General features: G+C 45.0%; 1 protein-coding gene across 8 annotated transcripts in view; it reads left to right on the forward strand.

The window, feature by feature from the left end:
• Positions 1-26019, forward strand: part of LOC138953934 (UTP--glucose-1-phosphate uridylyltransferase-like) — a 46255-nt gene that overhangs the window by 15294 nt on the left and 4942 nt on the right. For 5 of the 8 annotated variants that reach the window (XM_070325940.1, XM_070325941.1, XM_070325943.1 and 2 more), the window contains 11 exons: positions 7379-7513; positions 7963-8070; positions 10115-10297; positions 10921-11054; positions 13432-13500; positions 21101-21234; positions 21668-21756; positions 22212-22312; positions 23064-23160; positions 23852-23930; positions 24208-24371. In XM_070325940.1, the coding sequence (XP_070182041.1) occupies positions 7379-7513; positions 7963-8070; positions 10115-10297; positions 10921-11054; positions 13432-13500; positions 21101-21234; positions 21668-21756; positions 22212-22312; positions 23064-23160; positions 23852-23930; positions 24208-24371 (1293 nt within the window). Of the gene's footprint in view, positions 1-1060; positions 1649-5211; positions 5269-7378; positions 7514-7962; positions 8071-10114; positions 10298-10920; positions 11055-13431; positions 13501-21100; positions 21235-21667; positions 21757-22211; positions 22313-23063; positions 23161-23851; positions 23931-24207; positions 24372-26019 lie in introns of those variants that run through there. The other 3 variants (XM_070325937.1, XM_070325939.1, XM_070325938.1) reach the window with 2 other exon arrangements.

The raw sequence follows: 26019 nt of genomic DNA on the forward strand, positions 1-26019 counted from the left end.
AATTGAAATTAAAGCAGTTAAATTTATCCAATTGTTCAACTCTAGAATTCTCAGGTGTTTATTCAGATGTATAAATGACAGCTTGTACCAGTGGGAGAGGTTACCTGTAGAAGATGTTATTTCAACATGCTTAAAAGCACTCGTCTCATAGACAGTAGGTAACACAGTGCATGGGGCGTTACCCCTCAGCTTTGCAGGATGGTCTATCCTCAATCAACATTCAGCGGAAACAATTGTGGTATTTATAACTTGTGTTCAGTGGGCTTAAAAGGGATTATGAAAGGGGGTGGACCCCATGCAGGATATTTGGTGTTACGCCTCTTTCCCTTTTTATCCCTTTTTTTTCTCTGGGGGGGGGGGGGGGGGGGGGTTGTCAGCTTTACTGCACCTTTGTCTGCTTTTATTTACTTCAAGAATGTTACCTCAATTTCAACTCAGTGTAACCTTTTTGAACTGGTTGTGAATGAAATACAGTCGTGGTAGATTATTTGAAAGAATATAAAGCTCAGTTCAACCTTTTCCAACTGACCTTCAATGAACTACACCCATGGTAGATTATTTGAAAGAATGCACGAGTTTCCCAGCCCCTTGATCCATACTTTAAAAAGTGCGCTCGACGCACACAGAGTAACATACGTGACTTGAAAACTTTATAACAAAAAGCAAAACTTTATAACAAAAGCGGGAAAAGCTATCTGCATGATTAATGCCTATTCAAACAAACTTTTGGCTGGTTTGAAATTCTTGTCTGCGGTGTGCATTCAGATCGATGTATATGCATGACTATTTGCTTTGTGGTTGGTTTAATACCACACCTTTAACTTACCTGCGCCACCTTTGCTAGTTCAGGGTTGCTTAACATGTACAATGTAACTTGGGTAGTGCGAGAGCAGCATTTAGTGTTGATGGTACACATTTAGATTTTATGGGAGTGGGACATCTCCCCATCTGTTAAGCCCCAGTCAAGATTCAGGATTGGCTGACAAGCGGTGTACCATTAGGTGTGATTGGTTCATCAATACTAGCTTATTTAATGAAAAAGTCTACGTTTCTTAGGGGCGATGCATAATTGAGCAGTCAGCAGCTATGTCAGTTTGTTGGCTCTAAATCTCAGGATTTTGTGTACCTCCAACAAGGGATTACCATTAATATCGTCTTCGTCAAGTGGTGTTTGTTATTCTCAAGCTGTTTTGTCAGTTTTTGTGCTGAGTGAATTTGATCAGACTCAGTGATTATTTTTTTCACGACACATTATGCAGATTTGTGCAAGGATTTGTACGAATTGTACATTGCCCTGTATCAACATTTTGGAGACAGTGAACAGATCTGATTACTTCAAATATCTTCAAGCCTTGATGTGACTACCTAAAGTTGCTGATTTGTGTCTGAGAACTGGCAGTATTGTTGAACATTCTTCTTGTGCGTCTCAATTTATTGAACAATACGGTATAAACAGTGCCGTGTAAACATAATTCTCTTGATATTAATAGTCTTGATATAGAGGTGTGTCAGTAAAGCAGAGACTGGAAAACACAGGTGTGAGATTCAAATTACTGAACTTTATTAATTGATCAAAACAATGGGGGATCCAGACATACATGAACACCTCGAGAGAAAGAAGTACCTTTTTGTACAGGATGAGACACTGGTAATTTTCTTCTTTCTGTTTGTCTTTAATCTGGAGTTCACAACTAATGGTGTGTGTGTGGATGTTTGTGTGTATGTGTGTTTGCATGGGTGTGTGTGCGTGCATTCTTGCTTCTATGTGTGTTGGTGCCTTATCCTCAGACTGTCCTTGTCCGCTATGCATCAGTACAGGTGGAGGGGAGGCAAGTTCTGAGACCTGTGAAATAAGCATTTGCATAGTTTTATTCTCTGCTGCTTCAGAGAGTATGAGAGAGATACTTTTTTTCCTATGTAAGGCAAGGAGAGAGAGGCGCAGTAGCATCATGTTCATCTTACTCCGGTCTGTGGGGTGATTTGTAGAAAAGGCAGCAAACAAAGTAAAGTTATTGTTATTGTGGGTGTTTATTTAAAAAGAAGTACTATTTTTTAACGCTACCTTGCCAAAGCGACTCACCTTTTACCTGGCGAATATCAACCCACTTGTTAATGACTTGGCTGTCAAATGGTGGTTTCAAATGTGAGCTGAGCCATACTAATATACTGACACGGTGCTGTTTTGAGTTTCAAGACAAGTTTTGTCATTTTTGACTCACATGCAAAGCAAAAGTGAGTCTATGTACTCACCCGAGTCGTCCGTCCGTCCGTCCCCCCCGTCCGTCCGGACGTCCGTCCGGAAAACTTTAACGTTGGATATTTCTTGGACACTATTCAGTCTATCAGTACCAAATTTGGCAAGATGGTGTATGATGACAAGGCCCCAAAAAACATACATAGCATCTTGACCTTGCTTCAAGGTCGCAGGGGCCATAAATGTTGTCTAAAAAACAGCTATTTTTGACTCACATGCGAAGCAAAAGTGAGTCTATGTACTCACCCGAGTCGTCCGTCCGTCCGTCCGTCCGTCCGGACGTCCGGATCCGTCCGTCCGGAAAACTTTAACGTTGGATATTTCTTGGACACTATTCAGTCTATCAGTACCAAATTTGGCAAGATGGTGTATGATGACAAGGCCCCAAAAAACATACATAGCATCTTGACCTTGCTTCAAGGTCAAGGTCGCAGGGGCCATAAATGTTGCCTAAAAAACAGCTATTTTTCACATTTTTCACATTTTCTCTGAAGTTTTTGAGATTGAATACCTCACCTACATATGATATATAGGGCAAAGTAAGCCCCATCTTTTGATACCAGTTTGGTTTACCTTGCTTCAAGGTCAAGGTCACAGGAGCTCTTCAAAGTTGGATTGTATACATATTTTGAAGTGACCTTGACCCTGAACTATGGAAGATAACTGTTTCAAACTTAAACATTATGTGGGGCACATGTTATGCTTTCATCATGAGACACATTTGGTCACATATGATCAAGGTCAAGGTCACTTTGACCCTAATGAAATGTGACCAAAATAAGGTAGTGAACCACTAAAGGTGACCATATCTCATGGTAGAAAGAGCCAATGTACCATTGTACTTCCTATGTCTTGAATTAACAGCTTTGTGTTGCATGACCTTGGATGACCTTGACCTTGGGTCAAGGTCACATGTATTTTGGTAGGAAAAATGTGTAAAGCAGTTCTTAGTGTATGATGTCATTGCTAGGTTTAGTTATTTGACCTTGACCCTGAAGGTCAAGGTCACGTAAAGGTCAAGGTCAAGCATGTGAGTCGTATGGGCTTTGCCCTTCTTGTTACAGAGTTGACAATGGCACAGGGCACAGATGAGACTTTCAAGTGTTGTAAACAGCAGTCCAATGGAGAAAGGGGTGCATGGCTATTGTCCGACTGCCTCTTTTATTACATACATCACTGCACAGACAAGAGTTGGAAGAACATGAAACCATTGTCGATGCGTCTAGTACCATTGCTCTGTGTGGTAACTAATTATAAGGCATAGGAAAGGGTAGGACCCGCACTAAAATACAATTGTGCTGGCAGGGGAAATACACAAGTCATATTGACTGACTGCATCCATTTTCACCAACCTCTCTGGTATCAATATTACAATGTTTACCACATACAAGCACCTCTCTGTTCACAAATGAAAAGCAGCCAGTGAACAGCGAAGGACTGAAAAAATGCCTTTCCTTCCTCCTTCTTTTCCCTCCTTACCTTATGTGCTACTGAGGCTGCTGTTTTTGTTGTTACAGTACATTCTTCAGTCTTCTTCTTCTTCTCCAGAATAGATGTCTTTAGGCCTGGGAATGATTCACCTTTCGTCGTAAATACGACGAAGTCCTTTTCTAATTGTGAAAGAAAAGAGCCTCCGTGTGCCCTTAAAAATGCTTAAAACGCAAAATTTTCCCGTCAGTACGCCCAAACCACTTTTACTCATTCCCAGGCCTGTGTCTTTCATGGGGAGTAACCTTCAGCTTTGTTTAGTAGCCGGTCATGTCGCTCAGGTTATGGCTGGGGAGTATCTCAGTTTGTTATATTGTTTGTTTATGTATGGTTAAAACTCGTTATAAAAACAACAACATCAAACAATTTGAACAACTCATTTAAAAAGGAGAAGCCTTCTAAAGTACAGTAGTACCTTAGATGAAAAGACACTTTTGGAACCAGCCAAAAGTGTCCCTAAATTGCAGGTCATGACATACAGCACTCTGTCCCTCTCATGAAGGGACACCCTTGGGCCATAGCAAAACTGTCCATACATTGCAGGTGGCCGGTCACGGGAGGGGTGACCACACCCACCCCCTCCCCCATACACTCACACAGAGACACACAAACAACAGGATTGAGTCTATGCTAACCACTTCTTGTGGCTACTAAACAATTACAACAAACTCCTAATATTTCTTTAAACCTTCTGTAAAAAATGATTTGTATGAATGGTGTTGAAAAGAAGAGATAAAATAAATCCTCAAGGCAGTGAACGCACTCACCATGCACTGACATACGAAAGCAGCCACACAAACACAGCACAGAGGCACGTGTGCAGATGCTTTGCGAGAAGAAGCTATATTTTGGTAGAGATAATACGGGACAACAGAAGATAGCCCAGTATTGGCGGTAACCGGTCATTACCGGTATTTTACCGGTTGAAATGAGAAAATACCGGAACAAAATTGGCTGCCGGTATGACCTACCGGTTGATTTTTAGAACTACGTTTTTTTTTGCGCTGGTAAAACAACAAGTACTCTGAGTTGGACTCTTACTGGTTCCAATGACCAGCCTACTGGTTTTTTTCTGGACTGTTTGCATCATAAAACTTTGCGTACCGGTGTCACGAACTGAAACCTCTGCTGAACAATCCCTCTCATTGTGGTCAATGCGCATGCGCCAATCTTGGACTTAAAAAATGCGACCCTTTGACCGAACGAACCATGTGTTAGGGTTAGGGATAGGGTAAGGGTTAGGGTTAGGTTGTTCACGACCTGATTAATCTCCCCATGTTAGCGCATGCGCATTGAGAGGGATTGTTCAGGCAGAGTTTTCAGTTCGTGACACCGGTTTGAAAAAATACTAGCGCCATCACTGTAGCCCCTGTCATTAGAGGGACCCCACAATTTGCTGCTACCATCATGCGGTGGTTTGATACATGTGGTTCTGAGCCTCATTACGGATGAATTTATGTTGTCTGCAGGTAAAGACAACCTGTGGGAATAAGGTGCAGAAATGTATCGTATACAAGTGTCAGTGTGTATGTTGTACTTATATATACTTCACGGATTTGGACAGTCGTTTTCTAGTTTTATTTGGCCAGAATCGTTGTCATGTTTGGACGCTCGTTACCATGATTTAGTGTTATACAGTTTATTTCTTTGTTTATTATTCAGCTGTTTGATTGTTAATTGCTGTTTTCATTCACACGGACATCAGTCTGTGGGGATATATTATATGCATGAAGCCTGGAATTCAGATAATTTGATCAGACTATGGTCCTTTAGTTATTATCTCATTATATTAAAGCTGTCAATTTACCTTGGCATTAGTCAGAGAGTTTAAGGCAAAGATTTTTAATTTTGATACATCAATACAATAATCATTTCATTGCATTTCCTCCTTTTCATATTTTGTACAGAATAATTGGCTGGTTGATATGTCAGCATTTCAGACACATTTTAAAAAAGACCTGGCACCACTATTATTCAAAGGCTGCTTTAGATAAATTATAAAACAGGTCTTTTGTCTTGTTTACTCACAACAATTCAATGAAATCTTACTATTCACAAATGCTTGTTCTAAAAGATGCAAGCTCTTGAATTAGGAATGCTCAAATGTTATTGTTGCCAGTCTTTTCCAGTAAGTACTATCTCATATAACACAGTTTGGTTTGACATGGAAGATGCTTGCAGTCAAGTTCTTACAATGCTGGTTTTCAAGTATGAGCATGTGTTTTAGTGTATGGTCAGTCCCAACAATGATTGCGCTTTGAAAAAATAGATAACTTTTTCTACTTAAAGTGAAGAGACATGTGCCTGTTTTCTTCTGTATTGTGAACAATATAGTGAGCTCTGATGTGCTTACTTTCAAATGAAATAGGCTTATATTGAGCGATCAGTGCAGAAAACACAGATCCAAGCTAATTTTCCCTGGGATGTTGTTTGCATGATTTCACTGTCAGTGTCATGGACATGGGTTTATTTGCAACTCTTCCACAAACCCCTAAAAACCTGACAGTTATTTTCTGAACATTGTCTGTGCTCTCTCTCGAGGACAGGTTGTAAGACTAGGTTTAACTTCTATCCTTATGTATTAGTTAAGATCAGTCCGTCTCTATTTGTATTGCTTGTAGGGCCATTTTGTGTTTTTTGTCTGCCCCTGCTGGAGCTTTTTTTTATGAGATAGATAAGTCTCAGGTGTGGATCTCTTTTGATAATTGCAGTTTCACAGTGTGAGACTTAAATATTAATGATCTGTTATGTTAATTTACTGTACTTCGAATTGGTTTGTAGACATGTGTAAATGCACGCATGCATAATTCAGTAGCTGCTTGACTTTTGCTAAATATTGCAGGCAAGTTCTCATGATTAGTGTGTTAATTCTGATTAACTTCAGAGGACATTAAGTGCAGGTAACACAGTGCACTGGATATTTGGAACTAAATGCATCTACATCACACTGTAAATGAAAATCTGTGCAGTCAGAAATGGTTGTAAACAACAAATTGTCCAGTTCTTTTGTTTTATGTTTGCTCAGATCTTCTCATCTGAAATGTCCACAGTGTATCATGAGTTTGTGTAATTTTCCTGATGGTGTGTTAATAATAATAATAATGCAAACTTTTATAGCGCTATTCTAGAGAAAATTCTACTCTTAGCGCTTTACAATACATACATCGACCAAGCATACTATACACGCACAGGCAAAGAAACCGACCAAACATAACCAACAAACTATACATGCACAGGCAAAGAAAACGACCAAGCATACAATACATGCACAGGCAAAGATAACGACCAAACATAAGCAAACATACTATGACCAAACATAACCAACATACTATACTCGTTCACTGAATGGCAGTACAAACATCTGTTTTAACCTTGGTGACTAATATCTAGCTGCTGTAATTGATACAGAGGTCGAGCTGCATGTTAATTTCCTAAGTAATTCTGAGGGCGAATAAAGTACAATTTATTGTTATACTGTTAGTGTTAAAACTCAGATGTGTATGTATGCTTAAAACTAGGTGTACAATCAGAAATAGCGGGGCAACATGCTTCACACTGCCGTGTTTAGACTTTCTTTGGGTTGCGTTTCAACGTTTTAAACCTTGTTTAGTTATTTTGTCATTTTTACCGTTGCAGTCTGCATTTGTGAAGGGTCACAAACGGACCCCAAGTGACATTGAGTTTCAAGAACTGACCCGAAGAGATGCCCAGTTAGCCATGAACAAGGAACTGCAGAAACTATGCACCACTGCACCGGAAGGGGTGCATCAAGTAGGTGTCTGGTGAAACGCTCTGGCCCTTGTTGCTCGTCTTCAAGTTTGCAATTCACTGAAATATTCAGCGGTCTTAGAAAAATTCACTTACAAACTTTTCAAGGCAGCTTATTTTAATTAAATTTTCTTCTGTTTTTTTCTTCTCTTTTACCTCAAGTTTTCTACTATAGCATCTTTGCAAGTCTATTTGTCAGACGTCACTTCAAAATACTTCTTGAGAAAAGAAAACTGAAGTGTTCATTTTTGAACTGAACTGTCATACTTTTTTTGCTGCAATTTGTGTGTGTGTGCATGCTTTATAAATTTAAACAAAAAAATTGTATTGGACTCTTTTTGTACATTGACAGTTTTTTGTTTTGTTTTTTTCTCCATTTATTTGTGATGACCTTTGGCCAAAGAATTTTTTTTAAATGTTAACCAGATGTTACTGGTCAGTGTTTTTTGCAGAAAGCAAAGCAAGAGTTTGAGAACTTTGAGACCCTTTTTGCACGCTTTTTGCGGGAGTCGGGAACAGCCTTGGAATGGGACAAGATCAGACTTCTGCAAGACGAAGCTGTGAGTACTTTGGATTTGTTCAGTGATGACATTTGTACTCTCCTGCCATGGTAGTGCTATTTTGATCAAACGCTTTCTTCAGGTATGGACCATCCACATACAACATGGACTTTTTGTTGTAGAATAGAGTCATGTCACAAGAGGACATAATATAAGAGACCAGCCCAAAATTGTGGTTTCAATACAAATGTCTGTTTATTTGGGTTTAGTTGTTAACAGACCAACAAAGGGCACAAGTGAGACCAGCTAAAAGTGTTGCTCCATTACAAATGACCTTTCATTTGGGTTTAACTGACAGCACACAGTAGAGGGTGTCCTATAATGCTATATTCTTTTTACAATTACACAGGAAGAAAAGTATCTTTTATCTTTTCTTACCTCACCTTACCTCACTTCACCTCACCTCATCCCATCTCACATCACATCATGCTATGTTAGTTAAGGTTGCATTTGAAAAAAATGAATAATGTCTCTTGTATTGGAATTGTAAAGCTCGCAGAGCTGTTATAGGGACTAGCCCTGTAGAAAAGTCATTTATTATCATCTCACCACCTAACCTCAACTCATCTTACCTCACATCGCCTCATCGCCTCAACTCACCTCACTGGATCTCACCTTATCTTCCCTCACCTCTACTCGCCTCACCACACTCGACCTCACTTCACCTCACTACACTACCTCACTTCACCTCACCACACTACCTCACTTCACCTCACCACACTCGACCTCACCTTGCCTCAACCTACCACACCTCACTCTACCTCACCTCACCTCACCACACCACACTACCTCACTTCACAACACCACACTACCTCACTTCACCTCACCACACTGAACCTCACCACACCTCACTCTACCTCACCTCACCACACTCAACCTCACTTTGCCTCAACCTACCACACCTCACTCTACCTCACCTCACCTCACCACACCACACTACCTCACTTCACAACACCACACTACCTCACTTCACCTCACCACACTCAACCTCACCACACCTCACCCTACCTCGCCTCACCTCACCACACCACACTACCTCACCTTGCCTCAACCTACCACACCTCACTCTACCTCACCACACCACACTACCTCACTTCACCTCACCACACTACCTCACTTTGCCTCACCACACTACCTCACTTTGCCTCAACCTACCACACCTCACTCTACCTCACCTCACTTCACCTCACCACACTACCTCACTTCACCTCACCACACTACCTCACTTTGCCTCAACCTACCACACCTCACTCTACCTCACCTCACCTCACCACACCACACTACCTCACCTCACCTCACCACACTACCTCACCTTGCCTCAACCTACCACACCTCACTCTACCTCGCCTCACCACACCACACTACCTCACTTTGCCTCACCACACTACCTCACTTTGCCTCAACCTACCACACCTCACTCTACCTCGCCTCACCTCACCACACCACACTACCTCACTTCACCTCACCACACTACCTCACTTTGCCTCACCACACTACCTCACTTTGCCTCAACCTACCACACCTCACTCCACCTCGCCTCACCTCACCACACCACACTACCTCACTTCACCTCACCACACTACCTCACTTTGCCTCACCACACTACCTCACTTTGCCTCAACCTACCACACCTCACTCTACCTCGCCTCACCTCACCACACCACACTACCTCACTTCACCTCACCACACTACCTCACTTTGCCTCACCACACTACCTCACTTTGCCTCACCACACTACCTCACTTTGCCTCAACCTACCACACCTCACTCCACCTCGCCTCACCTCACCACACCACACTACCTCACTTCACCTCACCACACTACCTCACTTTGCCTCACCACACTACCTCACTTTGCCTCAACCTACCACACCTCACTCCACCTCGCCTCACCTCACCACACCACACTACCTCACTTCACCTCACCACACTACCTCACCTTGCCTCAACCTACCATACCTCACCTCACCTCACCTCCCTACCTCACCTCGCCTCAACCACCCATCACCTCACCTCACCTTACCTTTACCTGTCTACCATTACAGGTGAGGAACTACAGCACACTGCCGGACCCGTCCAGCGAGAAGGCCAAAGACCTGCTGTCCAAGCTGGTGGTGGTCAAGCTGAACGGAGGCCTGGGCACCGGCATGGGTTGCACGGGACCCAAGAGCGCCATCTGTGTGCGAAACGAGCTGACCTTCCTCGACCTCAACGTGCAGCAGATAGAGGTGAGCTGTGTTCTGTGTGGCGCTTTGGGAGAGGGGGAAGGGTCATTTGTGAGGGGGGCGGGGGGGGGGGGGGGTGGCTGTGTAGATGTGTGTGTGTGTGTGTCTTTTTGTGTTCTGTACTGTGTGCATTTACCTTCACTTGTTTGTTTGTTTTTATGTATGATTTGTATAGTGGAAGTAATAAGGCTTTGGATGATTTATGGGAAAACCAGCTGTTCCATTTTATGATCTTGAAGTATCTGATTTCCAAGAAATTGCTTGCTTTAATGCTTTCTGTACATCATTTCAATGTAATTTACTTAAAATGACTTCATTAACTTTATGTATATAACAAAGCATACACAAATAATTATAAACAACAGCCAGAGAATTTTATTTATGTGTGTGCAGCACTTGAACAAGATTTACTGTGTTGATGTGCCTCTAGTCTTATAGAATACATTAAGTAAGTAAGTCGATACATTGTGCATGTGTAGCATCTGTTCTGAACAAGATATACGATGTCGATATGCCTTGTAGAGTTGAAACATTTTCCTACGTGCAGCATCTGAACAAGACATTCAGTGTTGATATCACTCTGGTCTTGAAGAATAAATGTAAGTGAATACATTTTCCGTGTGCAGCATCTGAACAAGCAGTATGGAGTTGATGTGCCGCTGGTTTTGATGAACTCTTTCAACACCGACGAAGACACGACCAAGCTACTGCGAAAATACAGTCAGATCAAAGTCTCCATACATACCTTCAACCAGAGCAGGTAACACCATGTGCTGTTAACTTCAAGTCTGTGCACACACATACTCACACATAGTAGAACTTGGTACTGTTAAAGAGAATTTAATGAGAGGTTTCCATAGAAACTTTTTCAACTGTGATTCCACTGGACTGTTGTCAACTTGAGATTGAAGAAACAATGCATAAGTGAGCTTAGTTCACGGGCGCAGTGGCGTGGTGGTAAGACGTCGGCCTCCTAATCGGGAGGTCGTGAGTTCGAATCCCGGTCGCTGCCGCCTGGTGGGTTAAGAGTGGAGATTGTTCCGTTCTCCCAGGTCAACTTATGTGCAGACCAGCTAGTGACTTAACCCCCGTCGTGTGTACACGCAAGCACAAGACCAAGTGCGCACGGAAAAGATCCTGTAATCCATGTCGGAGTTCGGTGGGTTATGGAAACATGAAAATACCCAGCATGCATACTCAACGAAAGTGGAGTGAGCTGACTATGCTCTCAGAGTATAGTGTGGGGAACCCAAATGGGCAAACGAGCTCACACGTAACCAGACAATTCTGGAACGCTGAAGAAGAAGAGCTTAGTTCATTTTCTGTTCAATATATGATTATTATTTGTTTGTCCCTTTATTTCATAGACCACTAGATAGATGTACTGGCGAATGTGTCGTTTTCTCTATGAGTAAACGTTCCTGAAACTAACCTTCCTTGTTTCTTGATTCTTGAGAACTTAACTCTATTGACAGCAATGTTTACTTGAATGCGTAAGTCTTTCTAGAATTTGATGGAGTAAGAAATAGTTACTAGAGCAAGATCAAAGTCCCCAATTGTAGCCACATCTGGTTTCAATAAAAAAAAAAACGTTCCATAAAAGTCTAAAGCTATTATCTTAGACGATTTTCAGTTTAGGTAATTATCTCCCAGTGGAAAGCCAGCAGGAACAGACTCGCGCTACCCATGCGTGTGTGTGTTTGGGTGTAATATCAGCCACCTGCACTTCTGGCAGAACGACTAAGGCCTTTTGCGCGCCATTAAGGTTTGAACATTGCAGACCTGTTTACCCTTACGATTTTGGCGTAATTTATTACGATTTTCTGCAAAAAATACGCCATTCCGCTATCCGTGTCAAGACTACGATTTTCATAAATAAAAAAAATGTATAAAATAAAAAAATAAAAAATATATATATATATATATTTTTTTTATTAATTCACATGTTTGGCATTGTTTTTTTCAATGGCAAAATGGGGTGAAAAAGCACAGGACTGACCAGAGATCATGTCTGTCTGATGAGACGCTGGAGAGCCTTCTAGTGGTGAAGTCTCGCCCTCACTCATTCGGCAAGCGCAAGTACAGTACGTAGAGAAGCGCTTGACACACTGAAAAAGGCCTACTACGAGCAAAAGAAAAAAGAATCGGTGATGCATGTGCTTTTGATGTGATCTTCTTTGAAATTATGATGACTACAAAAACTGACTGATGTGTTTTGTTTGTGAATGATGGATATAGGTGCATGATTGCGTTTCGCAGACACAGTTGTCATGTGCGTTGTAATTGGCGACGAATGCTGGAGGATTACTATTTTTGTGCCAGGATTACTATTTTGGGGGCTGAGCATTACTCCAAAACACTTATGGGGGTAAACAGGTCTGACATTGATACAGTCTCTGCGTCTGCACATAAAGCTGACTCGTGTCCGTTCTGGTTGGAACCCACGTTCCGTGGATCACAAGTCCTGCGCTCTACCAACTAAGCTACTGGTCTACTGGAGCTTGGGCTTTTTGAGTCACTTGAGAAAAAGTGACTATGTAATCGGTCAGTGTTAGTCTGTCCGGCCGGCTGTCCGGCCGGCCGGCCGTCCGGCCGGCCGGCCGTAGACACCACCTTAACGTTGGACTTTTCTCGGAAACTATCAAAGCGATCGGGCTCATATTTTGTTTAGTCGTGACCTCCAATGACCTCTACACTTTAACGATGGTTTCGTTGACCTTTGACCTTTTTCAAGGTCACAGGTCAGCGTCAAAGGAAAAATTAGACATTTTATATCTTTGACAAAGTTCATCGGATGTGATTGAAACTTTGTAGGATTATTCTTTACATCAAAGTATTTACATCTGTAGCCTTTTACGAACGTTATCAGAAAAACAAGGGAGATAACTAGCCTTTTCTGTTCGGCAACACACAACTTAACGTTGGGCTTTTCTCGGAAACTATAAAAGTGACCGGGCTCAAATTTTATGTGAACGTGACTCATTGTGTTGTGAATAGCAATTTCTTCCTGTCCATCTGATGCCTCATATAATATTCAGAACTGCGAAAGTGACTCGATCGAGCGTTTGCTCTTCTTGTTATGGTCAGAATGAACTCTTTGACTTGTTGATTGAATGCATGTCTGTGTCTGTCTGCAGGTATCCTCGCATGAACCGAGAGTCTCTCCTCCCGATCCCAACAAGCTTCGGTCCTGAGAGTGCTGACGGGTAAGCTTAATGAAGAGAACATGCGTTTTATTCTTTTTCTCTAACCCCAAACACTTGAAAAGCTGCTGAGAGAAAATATTTCAAGACTGGTTCTATTCTGTTCAGACTTGATCTAATGATCTGTATGTATACATTTCAGCAGGAGCAGAAGGCTTAGATACAAGAGCTTGGTTTTGCTGGGAATAAAGAGCATGCTGTACTACAATCATGACAGGCCAAAAGCCTATGCAGCACCCCACAAGGGTGACAGCATTTACTGCAGTATGGTTTATTCAGTGACAACACCCAGCGATAAACATTCATGTTGCCCAGAATCGAACCTTTTACAGACAGTAGGAATCCAATATTTACATGCTATCTGTAAAGCAGTCAAAGATGTATTCGCTGAGCAGAAGATTTCATTTAGCTCAGTTTACTAAAAACACAAGGCATACAACTTGGCAATGTTGCAATCACTCCCACCATGCCGACAACCGTACAGCATACCAAGGAAGAGCTTTCCGTCACACCCCTATCTCAAACGTCTTGTTTTGAACTCGTACATTTGTAATTGTATCTACTCTCCCATATATACCAACCAATACATTTGCCTGGTTTTTGAACAGACATATGCACTCTCACACACACACACATACACACACAGTTCAAATCGATATGTTGAAGCACATATATACAGTGTATTGTAATGACACACTCTTTTGTGATACATGTAATTCCAATCAGGTCACTATGCTGTGTTTCCGGGTGCACATAGTATGTAATGGAGACACACTATTTGAACCCCCCGCGGGTTAGGGGGAAGAATTTACCCGATGCTCCCCAGCATGTCGTAAGAGGCGACTAACGGATTCTGTTTCTCCTTTTACCCTTGTTAAGTGTTTCTTGTGTAGAATATAGTCAATGTTTGTAAAGATTTTAGTCAAGCAGTATGTAAGAAATGTTGAGTCCTTTGTACTGGAAACTTGCATTCTCCCAGTAAGGTAATATATTGTACTACGTTGCAAGCCCCTGGAGCAATTTTTTGATTAGTGCTTTTGTGAACAAGAAACAATTGACAAGTGGCTCTATCCCATCTCCCCCCTTTCCCCGTCGCGATATAACCTTCGTGGTTGAAAACGACGTTAAACACCAAATAAAGAAAAAAACACTATTTGAGTCGATCTGTCATATTTTACAGTTCATACCCACCAGATCACAGTGTGTGTATATTATGATATAGTGTGTCAAAATGACAAACTGCTGTGTCTTGCAAAGTTATCACAGCATATCCACAGTTTGTGTCAATGAGTGTTATGTATGGTACGTACTCATTAAATTACATATTCCTACTCCGAATCACATGTCGCAGTTTACTCAGTCTAAAGTGCTAGGTCTGAAAAGGCTACCCGTCTAAGGGGAGCAACCCCAACTAAAAAAGTGTAAACGTAGCCATGGTAATGACGACGCACCCAGGGAGTTACCTCCCCTCATGCGTACCGCGTCACTACTGCTACTGACCACGTGACCCCTATCATTCGACACTTCAGCTTTCTTGAGAGCAGGTCGTGGATTTTTTGGCTCTAGTGGAAGTTCGCTGTTTGGTGTTTGCTTAGACACCCACCGGCACCCACACACCCGTCTCTTCACCCGCTGCACTGGTAGTTGGTGAGCTCGTTCCTTTTACTAGTTTGAACGTATTTTTCAGTAGCTACTAGAAAATTTTCGGCCACGTGTGGTCACGTATTTTTTGGTAGCCATTTTGGAATTTTGTCGCCATTTTGTTCGTCAGCATGTCTGACGGGGATAAAAAGCGCGGCAAGGCTGATGTGAAGGGAAAAATTAAACCTAAGTCTTCCTCTTCTGTCCCTAAGCCTATTTTGGTTGTTGTTTCCGACGCGGCTAACAATACTGTGTTGACGGTTCCGATTTCTGCCCCGAATGACCAGTCGGTTGCTGGGCAGTCTAATCAACCTACATGTACCGTTACTTCTCGCTCGCCTTCTCTGCCGCTTGCAGATTCGGCCTCTCTGGTTTCCTCGTTGCTTTCTTCGCTGGTGCCCGAGCTTCGCACGTTGGTGAGAGAAGAGATGGTGCGTTCTAAGCCTTCGACTTCCGTTGTTCCGTCGTTGGCTTCCTTCCCGCTTCCGGCTGTGACGCTGTCCTTGACGGGGGTTGTTACCACTGCGTCTTCTACCGCTGTGGTTGGCGACTCAAGTAAGTTGGGCTGGTCTGTAGGTCCTCGTGAGACCGCTGGACGCTCCCTGCTGGGAGACAGCCCTTTTCGGCGGGTTCACGACCCGCAAACCCCTGTTCATTCTCACTTTGGCTTAGCGGAAGACCATCGTGTTCATGAGCAATGGCGGCATTTGGTTCAGGCTTCGCCGCTTCCGGCACTCGCCGGAAGCGTAGGTCCTCCGACGTACGCACCCGCTGGGGTCGTTTCCGGAGTTGACCAGCCAGTTCCGTCTGCTGCGCTTCCGGCACTCGCCGGAAGCATAGGTCCCCCGATGTACGCACCCGCTGGGGTCGTTTCCGGGGTCGACCGGACGTGGCCCTCCGGGCATTCGGCCTTCCGGCCTCAGTGTCTGCGCTTCCGCTTTTCGCGGTCGCGTCTGATACTTTTCCGGCTCAGTCCGGATCTACTGCTCCTTCCGCTTCCGCTTCCTCTCGGGTGGCGGTCGCGGGGGGGCAGCACCAGCCCTTTGGGCAGGTGTTGTCTCAGCCCTGGCCGGGGCAGTCAGCGCTTCCTTCTTCGGTTGCGGCTTCGACTGCGGTTCCGGTTCCAGCGGCTGCGGGCATGCCGTCCTCTTACTCTTACCCTAGTCAGGGCATGAGTTCGGATGGTGTCGGTGTGGACGGGTTTCCGGTTTCCGGTTACGGTGTTCACCGCCCTTCTACCAGCAACGTGGACTTCGGTCCTTCGCAGGATGTTTCGGATTTTCAGTCCGTCGCCAGTGAGGTTGCACGTGTTGGTTATCCGGAGAGACTCAAAGTGGCCCTGGAGGCTGCTGCTGAGGTCACTTCAAGATATTTCGCGGAAGGAGCTTCGGTCGCTTCGGCTGCCGCTTCGGCTGCTCCGTCCGCGATGGCTGATTTTCGCTCTGGGAAGGAGGATGACTCATACTTCCGGTTTATGGAGTCTCCGTCCATAGCTTTTCAGCTTTCTCAGGTTTTGGCCAAGCCTTCTCCTTCCGGAAGCGGAATTCCTTCACTTCCGGTTCCACTGCTAGTGCCTCACGGCTCAGTTCCGGAGGTTGCTCAGCAATGGATGGCTTCGCCTTCTCAGGCTTCTGCATTTGCACTGTCTTCCCATAGACGTTTGGTTTTGCAGAAGTCTACCAGGAACTTGTTGGATTCGTTCGCTCTCCCGCGTTCATCTTTGACTGTTCCTCCGGAGATGATGGCCTTGTTGGCCAAGCCTATCAAGAAGGATGACGGCGTGCTCTTGTCTGAGAACACGCTGATCGCTTCTGAAGAGGCAGGGCGTCAGCAGCTGGAGCTTGCCTCCATTGCTGAGACCCTTATTCGGGCTCTTTCTCGGGCCCTCACTGATTCGCTGAATCCTTTCTCTCTCAGCGAGGATCAGGATGCGGATGACGTCTCCACTTTGTTGGCCGCTCTTGCGAGGGTCAATGAAGAACAGATGAGACTTTCCGCCGTGCACTATGCACACTCTGTCATGTGTCGTCGGGATCTCTTTCTGGCACACTCACAGTTCTCGGAGCAGGCAACCAAGGACACTTTGCGTGCCTCACCGGTCTTGGAGGGTTCCCTCTTCGGGCATCTCATTTTTGACGCCCGGAGACAGGAAATTCAGGCGAACAGGGACCAGCAGTTTTCTGACTTCTCCCTGCACAGCCTTAAGCAATCCAAGCAGTCTCAGCCTTCTCAGCCGAAGCAGGCTAAGGTTGCTGGCCCTCCCAAACCGGCAGACAAGGGTCGTGGGCGTTCTTCTTCTCGGGGCTCGAGAAGACGACCGTCTTCCGGCAGGGGGAGAGGCGGCTCGGGAAGCAAGCCTCACCCCCAATGAAGTGCTCCCGATCTCCCCCCCACCCCGCCCTCCACTCTGGTGATGGCGGGGGGCCCTTCTCGGGCTCTTTCCCATTGGCTGGTTTCTATACAGAGTCAATGGGTCGTGGGGGTCGTGAGGTCGGGCTTCCGTCTTCTCTGGAAAGATGGCAAGGCTCCTCTGGTCAGGCGTCCGCCGGCGTTCAGGCCTCCCTTCTCTCAGGAAGCCGTTTCCGTCCTTCGGTCGGAAATAGACTCCCTGCTGCAGAAGGGCGCAGTGGAGAGGGTCCTCGACCACAGATCCCCCGGGTTTTACGGACGGCTTTTCGCCGTCCCCAAAGCCTCAGGGGCATGGCGTCCTGTCTTGGACCTATCGTTCCTCAATACCTTCTTGAGGGAGATACGGTTCAAGATGGAGACGCCAGCGTCGGTCAGGGACTCTCTCCGCCCGGGAGACTGGGCGACCTCCATCGACCTGACGGATGCATATTTTCATATACTTATGCATCCAGCCGACCGGAAATGGCTTCGTTTCCGGTGGGCAGGTCAGGTTTACCAGTTTCGCGCCCTTCCCTTTGGCCTGTCTCTCGCCCCTTGGGTCTTCACCATGGTCGTGAGACAGGTCTGCGCGCTGGTCAGGTCACGGGGTGTCCGGCTACGTGCCTACCTGGACGATTGGCTCATCCTGAGTCAGAGTCAGGCAGGGTGCGAGCAGGATACCCAATCGGTGCTTCGGGAGGCCAACATGTTTGGCTTCAACCGATCGAAGTCGGAGCTCACACCGTGTCAGACATTCACCTACTTGGGAATGTCTTTCGACACGGTGGCTTGGACTGTCCGCCCTTCTCAGAAGAGGGTGGACAAGCTCCAGGCGTTCATACGCTCCACTTTGCCTCTCCCGAGGGCCTCCCTGCGGACTTTGGCCTCCATCTTAGGGCAGATGGAGTCCATGGCTCTCCTGGTTCCCTTGGGGAGGGTCCACAAACGGCCTTTTCAGCTGGCGCTCAAGCCGTTCGTGGACTCTCCCACGGTGGATTGGAATGCCCTCATCCCTCTCCAGGGATGGTTCCAATCCGCTACCCATCCGTGGCTGGACACGGAGTGGGTATGCAGGGGCGTGCCGATAGCCCTTCCGGCCCCAGACTTGGACCTGTTCACGGACGCGTCCTTGGTGGGGTGGGGGGCTCACACAGACCAGCTGACTGCGTCAGGTCTGTGGTCGGCAGATCAGAGGATGCAGCACATCAACTTGCTGGAGCTAGAAGCCGTGGCTCTAGCTCTGGACAAGTTTCGGCCCTCCCTTCAGGCCAAGCATGTTCGTCTGTTTACAGACAACACGACAGTGGCAGCTTACATCAACAAGCAGGGAGGGTCGCGGTCTCCGTCGCTTTCGGCCAGGGCCTGCGAGATCCTGATTTGGTGTTCAGAGCATCAAATCAGGCTTTCGGCCAGGTACCTGCCCGGAAGTTTGAACACTCTGGCGGACGCGCTCAGCCGCTCCGACAGAGTGCTTCAAACAGAGTGGACCATCACTCACGGAGCGTTGGACCGTCTCTGGTCTCTTGTGCAGAAACCTCAGGTGGACCTCTTTGCCACCAGGTTCTCGAAGAGACTACCAGTGTTCGTCTCACCATTCCCGGACCCCGAGGCGTGGGAGACGAACGCGATGGACATTTCCTGGTCAGGCCTGGAGGCTTATGCGTTCCCGCCATTCCAGTTGCTCACGCGAGTGATCAGGAAGGCGGAGCAGGAGGGCCCGTCCCTCCTGCTGATCGCTCCTCTTTGGCCGTCTCAGCCGTGGTTTGCGGACCTACTGAGACTCGCCCAGGGCCCTCCCATTCCTCTCGCTCTCACGCGAGGAGAACTGATTCAGCCTCACACCGGCAGCCTCCACGCAGAGCCTCAGATGCTCAAACTTCACGCGTGGAGGTTGTGCGGTCTTCTCTGAGGCGCAAAGGGGCATCAGATCTGACCATGGACCTGGTAGGACGCTCGCACAGAGCATCTACCTCGTCTGTTTATGAGTCACATTGGAGGGCCTGGGTTTCCTGGTGTCACGAGCATCAGCTGGACGCTACGGCTCCCCGCACGATGCACGTGGCGAACCATCTTGCTTTTATGTCCTCGCAGGGAGCTTCAGCTGCCTCGTTGAAAGTAAGAAGATCGGCCATCTCGGCGACCCTACGCCAGTTAGGTCGCTCTATAGATGTTAGTGGCGTGATTGCTGGAGTCATCAAGGGCGCTTCCCTTTCTGACGTCAAGACTCGTACGCCCGTTCCTAAGTGGGATCTCTTATTGGTCATGGAGTTTCTGCGCTCAGCGGATTTTGAACCTCTCAGAGATGCCAGTTTTGCGAATCTTACACGTAAGTCCCTTTTCCTTTTGCTGCTCGCATCGGCACGAAGGGGCAGTGAGATCCACGCTCTTTCCGGTAATTCGGACGACATTTCCTTTGAATCAGATGGGTCCGTTACTTTGCGGTTTCAACCTGAGTTTCTTGCGAAAAACCAGGCTCCCGAGCGAGCTTCTCCTTTGGTCCATGTCAGGCCGTTGTCCACTATTCTGGCTCCGAATGACCCAGACTTAGTAAATTGCCCTGTTAGAGCTCTTCACATCTACCTTGCCCGTTCTCAGTCACTTAGATCCGCAGCTCAAAAGCTCTTGTTTATTTCTCTCAATACGGAGAGACATAAGGATATAACTAAGACGACTCTGGCCCGGTGGGTGTCGGCGCTCATTAAGCATGCTTACGAGTGGAGCCGCCATAACGAAGGAGGGACACAGCCTGTCCTTCCTCTGGAATCAGCTCGGGCTCACGAGACGCGAGCTTGGGCGTCTTCCTTGGCCGTGTTACGATCAAGAAGACTGGAGGAGGTGCTACACACCGCATACTGGCGTTCCGAGGATGTCTTCATGAATTTTTACCTGCGTGACATCTCGGCTCTTCGCCAGGATGGATCTAGAGCTTTGCCTGCCATGGTGGCAGGTGGTCAGCTCTTGACAAGGATTTGAGAGTGAGTTTGAACTTTTTCTTTCCCACCGCCTTGTTGTAGTAATCTGCTACATGTGATTCGGAGTAGGAATATGTAATTTAATCGAAAATTTTATTGTAAATTTTCATTTAATAAATATACCTACCCGAATCACATATCGTAGTCCCTCCCACCTACCCCGCTTATGATTTGGAGATGTTATTCTTCGAGTCGAATGATAGGGGTCACGTGGTCAGTAGCAGTAGTGACGCGGTACGCATGAGGGGAGGTAACTCCCTGGGTGCGTCGTCATTACCATGGCTACGTTTACACTTTTTTAGTTGGGGTTGCTCCCCTTAGACGGGTAGCCTTTTCAGACCTAGCACTTTAGACTGAGTAAACTGCTACATGTGATTCGGGTAGGTATATTTATTAAATGAAAATTTACAATAAAATTTTCGATTACAGCACATGTGTTGTTTGTTGTGATGACACATTTGTACCTGGTCTTGGCTGCTTAATATTACAACTGATGTGTATTGTGTTCCAATGACACATTGCTTTGTGTTGCATATATATATTACTAGATCTTAGCTGCTCATGTGTAATGTGTAAAGATGACACACTGCTGTGTGTTACAGATGGTACCCACCAGGTCACGGAGATGTGTACCAGAGTCTGCACAACAGCGGCCTGCTGGAGAACTTCATCAACCAGGGCAAGAAGTACATGTTCGTCTCCAACATCGACAACATGGGCGCCACGGTCGATCTCAGTATCCTTTTCTCTTTGATCAGCGTTTGAAAACAGCATACCTTGCCGAGTTTTCTAACGTGGCGTTCATTTCATTCCATAGTGATACTCCTAGTCTGGAAAAGGTTTTACCTGTGTGAAATTAATTAGATTAAAATTGTCCTTTATGAACTTGTTTCGTTTTAAGAGTCCCTGTTTGCAAGACTTGAAACTTTTTTTTTCTCGGTTTGTATGAAAAGTTCCACCTAAAACATACGTACCTATTTTAAAGATCTTCAGAGCGGGTCAAGGGTTTGTAGTGAATAAAACCGTCTCACTATGCTATGCTAATTTGCTATTTGGGACATGAAGTGTGCATATGCTTTTATTTATCCGTCTCGGATATACTGTCCTGTTTAAAGTGAATGAAGTGTAGAAAGATTGACAGCGTATTTGCAGTCCTTGACGGCATACAGACATCCTGAACTTCTTGCTTGATGAGAGCAATGGCCCTGCGCCAGAGTTCGTCATGGAAGTCACAGACAAAACACGCGCTGACGTCAAGGTATTTCTTGTGATGTTATTAGTGTTCAATGTTTAACATTACATAACAGGCCAGGGGAAATAACTGGGTTTTATGCCCATGTACTGATGTAGAAACACTGAATATCTATAGTTTCAACACTCTCATTCAAGCATTGAGAAAGCCGTATGTTCTGTGGTGTTGATATACACTCTTTTTTTTCCCAGTGCCCATTTTATGTTGAGACATTAATAGATTCACTTTTATAGTTGTTTCAGAAAAAAATGCTGAATTAATCTACCAAAAGCATACTTTTCTAAGCTATTTGTCAAATTAAGAGTTTAATGTAATGGGGTCACAACATGCTTGTCTTATCATTCATCTTTAAATGAATAGTCTGTTCAGAGGCCTGGGTTTATTCTGAGAATAAAACCGCAGAAGATTCAGAGTACATAGCTGATGCAAGCCAGTACTTGTAACTCTTCATATCTCCCCAGGGAGGTACATTGGTGGAGTACGAAGGGAAACTGCGACTGCTGGAAATCGCTCAGGTGCCAAAGGACTACGTTGATGAGTTCAAAAGTGTCAGTAAGTTCAAGTGAGTGCCATGGCCGTATGGTCTTTTTGTTCACTAGTTCACGATGTTATAAAATCCTCATCAGTAGATGTGCTTAAAATAGTCTGTGGTTGGCAGTTCGCTGGGTAGACTGTTATAAAATCTTCATCTACAAAATCTTAATCTGTAACTATGCTTGTAATAGCCCGTGGCTGGTAGTTTGCTTGGTTTTAGTTTGACTTTTCTTGGGGACTATTTTAAAAACTTCATCTGTAAGTGTAACTGTGCTTCAAATGGCCCATGGCAGGCTTTTTGCTGTGTTCACTTTGCATTTACTGTGAAGATGCAAGTCAGAAAAAATGCATAGAGTGGGAAGAAGAAAGGTGAAGCAGAAAAGTAAACGATGGCTACATCTGTGTGCAAGTCAGAAAGAATGCATAGAGTGGGAAGTAGAAAGGGGAAGCAGAAAGGTAAAGGATGGCTACATCTGTGTGCAAGTCAGAAAGAATGCATAGAGTGGGAAGTAGAAAGGGGAAGCAGAAAGGTAAAGGATGGCTACATCTGTGTACAAGTCAGAAAGAATGCATAGAGTGGGAAGTAGAAAGGTGAAGCAGAAAAGTAAACGATGGCTACATCTGTGTACAAGTCAGAAAGAATGCATAGAGTGGGAAGTAGAAAGGGGAAGCAGAAAGGTAAAGGATGGCTACATCTGTGTGCAAGTCAGAAAGAATGCATAGAGTGGGAAGTAGAAAGGGGAAGCAGAAAGGTAAAGGATGGCTACATCTGTGTGCAGGATCTTCAACACCAACAATCTGTGGATAAGCCTCAATGCCATCAAGAGAGTGGTGGAGGATCACACACTGCACATGGAAATCATCGTTAATCCTAAGGTGTTTGTCTCTCTGTTAGTCTGCTTGTCTGTCAGTCTGTCAGTCTGTCATTCTGTCTGTCTGTCCCTCTTTCGGTCTCTCTCTATGCAAGTTGACAGGATCGCACACCGCACATGGAAATCATCATTAATCCTAAGGTGTTTGTCTGTCAATCTGTTTGTCTGTCTGTTTATCTCTCTGTCCGTCTGTATGTCAGTCTGTCGGATGGTTAGTTGGTCTGTCTGTCTCTCAGTCTCTCTTTCAGTCTCTCTGTCTGTCAGTTGGTCTGTCTGTTGGTCAGTCCGTCCATCTGTCTGCTTGCCTGTCTGCTTGCTTTCCCATCTGTCTGAGTGTTTGATTGTCTGTCCCTCACTCTCTCTTTCTATGAGTGATACAAATCAACCGGTTAGTTATGGAGATTAAATGCTTTTTATGCGTAAGTTATATCAATTCTGAAATATATTTCTGACTCTTTATCTGTTGGCTTGTGTTCAAACATCTTTTTGCTTTTCCACTTTTCTCTTATTTGTTGGCGCCCAACAAATTTGTGTCTGCTATTGTGAAAGTGAAAAGATTTCAGCTTTTTATATGACTACATCGAATGAATAATATATATTTGTGGGACACATAGTATGGATGTTGTTTGGAGGTTACAATGAACGAAAGAAAATGATAACATGTGAGTGTTGAAATATCTTATTTCTATCTTCAGACGCTAGATAACGGTGTGAATGTGTTACAACTGGAGACTGCTGTGGGTGCTGCCATCAAGAGTTTTGAGGGAGCCATTGGTAAGTCACTCTGGTTGAATCTCTTTGTGTTTATCAGGGTTGAGTTAGCTGTGTGTGTGTGTGTGTGTGTGTGTGTGTGTGTGTGTGTGTGTGTGTTTGCATATGTATGTGTTAGAGTGGTTGCATGTGTTTGTGTGTGTGTGTTTGTGTGTGTGTGTGTGTGTGCCTCTGTGTGTGTTGGTTTGCGCACATGTGAAGCTAAATATTTAGCCTTGCATCTGTTTTCTTTTCACTCTCACTGTACATTTAAACCTAATCCAAGCCTTCTCCTCTTCAGGTGTGAACGTGCCTCGTAGTCGTTTCTTGCCGGTGAAGACGACATCCGACCTGCTAGTGATCATGAGCAACCTGTACCACCTGCAGTCCGGAGCTCTGGAGATGTCCCCCAAGCGATCGTTCCCCTCCGTCCCACTCACTAAGCTCGGAACGCACTTCACCAAGGTAAGTGGATGGGAACGTTGGAGTTTGCCTCCAGATCTTGTTGTGTTTTCCATGTCTGCATTGCATATGAGAAGCATATAGACGACAACTAGGGTAAGTGACAGTTGTGTGGAACTAATTTTTGGCTCATGTAAGTGTAGCCTATGCGATGCTAAATTTTGTCTGTCTGTGCGTGCGTGCGTATGTATGTATGTCTGTGGTAGAAACTTTAACATTTGACTGAACACCGAAATACAAATTTTACCTGGTTATTATTCAAGCAACAGCTACAAAGTATTGAAGCAATGATCAACATTTCGTCGGCAGTTAAAGTGTGTATGCAAAGAAAACGGGTGGTGGGGGGTTTTGGGGGGGTAAAAACAGCTGACTGGTTTGTGTCGTGTGTGGTATGTAGACCAGGTCAGGGGTCAAGGTTAGGTCAGATCACGTGAAGGATTGTGGTATAGATACAGTTATCACCGAGCTGCAGTTCGCCGATTCGGAGAAGACGATTTCACATTGTTCGGTTTCGTAGCTCCAGAAAAATAGATAAAGAAGATACCAAAGGAGATTTCCTTCAGGTTAATCTGCACAGCGTGTTTCCAGTGTCTGCGCGAGGAAGCGCTGTCGAAACCGCAGTGTCGATCTGGCCAACTGGCAGTCGTGTCCCCGTAAGTAGGCTACAGACAGGCAGATCTAGATCTAGTGTCTCGCACTCTTGTACCGTGTCACCTCTGCTTACTGTGTGTGTGTATGTGTGACGGAGTGATTGAGTTTGTGTTATTGTTTGTCGATTTCTTACATGAGCCTTGATGGCTTCGCCTCTTGTTCAAAAAGTCAGTTGTTCCTTTCAATGCTTGTTGTTATCTCTTGTGCCAGGAGATTGGTTCCGCACGACTCTCACGTACTGTTGTTTTTTGTTCAAACTTTCTTGGTTGTTTGACATACTTTTCAAATGAAAGATTTTTTTTCACAGGGATCAAGTGACAGTCTCTCGCAGTAGGATATCTCCAAAATCTACCCAAATCAGACTTGTGACAGTTGATTCCTGTTCGAGCTACACTTGCTCATATTTTAGAAATAATTATTTCAGTAATGTTATTTTTATTGAAGAAAAAAAACAAGCAATCCCCCCAAAATAGACTAAATTGATTAATATTTAAAGGCACAGTGCAGCTCACAGCCTTCGTTTTGCGTTTTTGTTGCAGCTGAGTGCATTTACAGTTCAAAAATCCTCCTATGGTAGTAAAACAAACCCAAAACTACCCAACGACGACATCTGTAAAGCTCGACAGTTTCTTGTTCACGCGAGTGCATAAATTAACCTAGTTATTACGTGGTGTTTGGTCGGAGTTCGATTCAACTGAGTGATTCCGGCCTCCATTTTGTTTTACACAAACTCATGATGACGTCTGACATAGTTTGCTAGTGACGTGTCTTTTTGTGCATGATGTGGTGATCTACCTGATCTAAATTTAGATCCAAAAATAGGCCAAGACCAGCCGGGTCCGAGTACGAAATTAATTCGTAAAAAAAATTGCAGTTCTTGACTCTTTGGGTGCAAGTCAATGAAACTTGGTAGTTCTTCTAACGGATAGCTGCCTGAGGTATGACTAAAAGCCCCAGGGGCTCCGTGCACCTGGATTTGACAAGTTCAGTACCTTTAATG

This window comes from Littorina saxatilis, linkage group LG17 (genome assembly GCF_037325665.1).
Source record: "Littorina saxatilis isolate snail1 linkage group LG17, US_GU_Lsax_2.0, whole genome shotgun sequence".
Taxonomy (NCBI): domain Eukaryota; kingdom Metazoa; phylum Mollusca; class Gastropoda; order Littorinimorpha; family Littorinidae; genus Littorina; species Littorina saxatilis.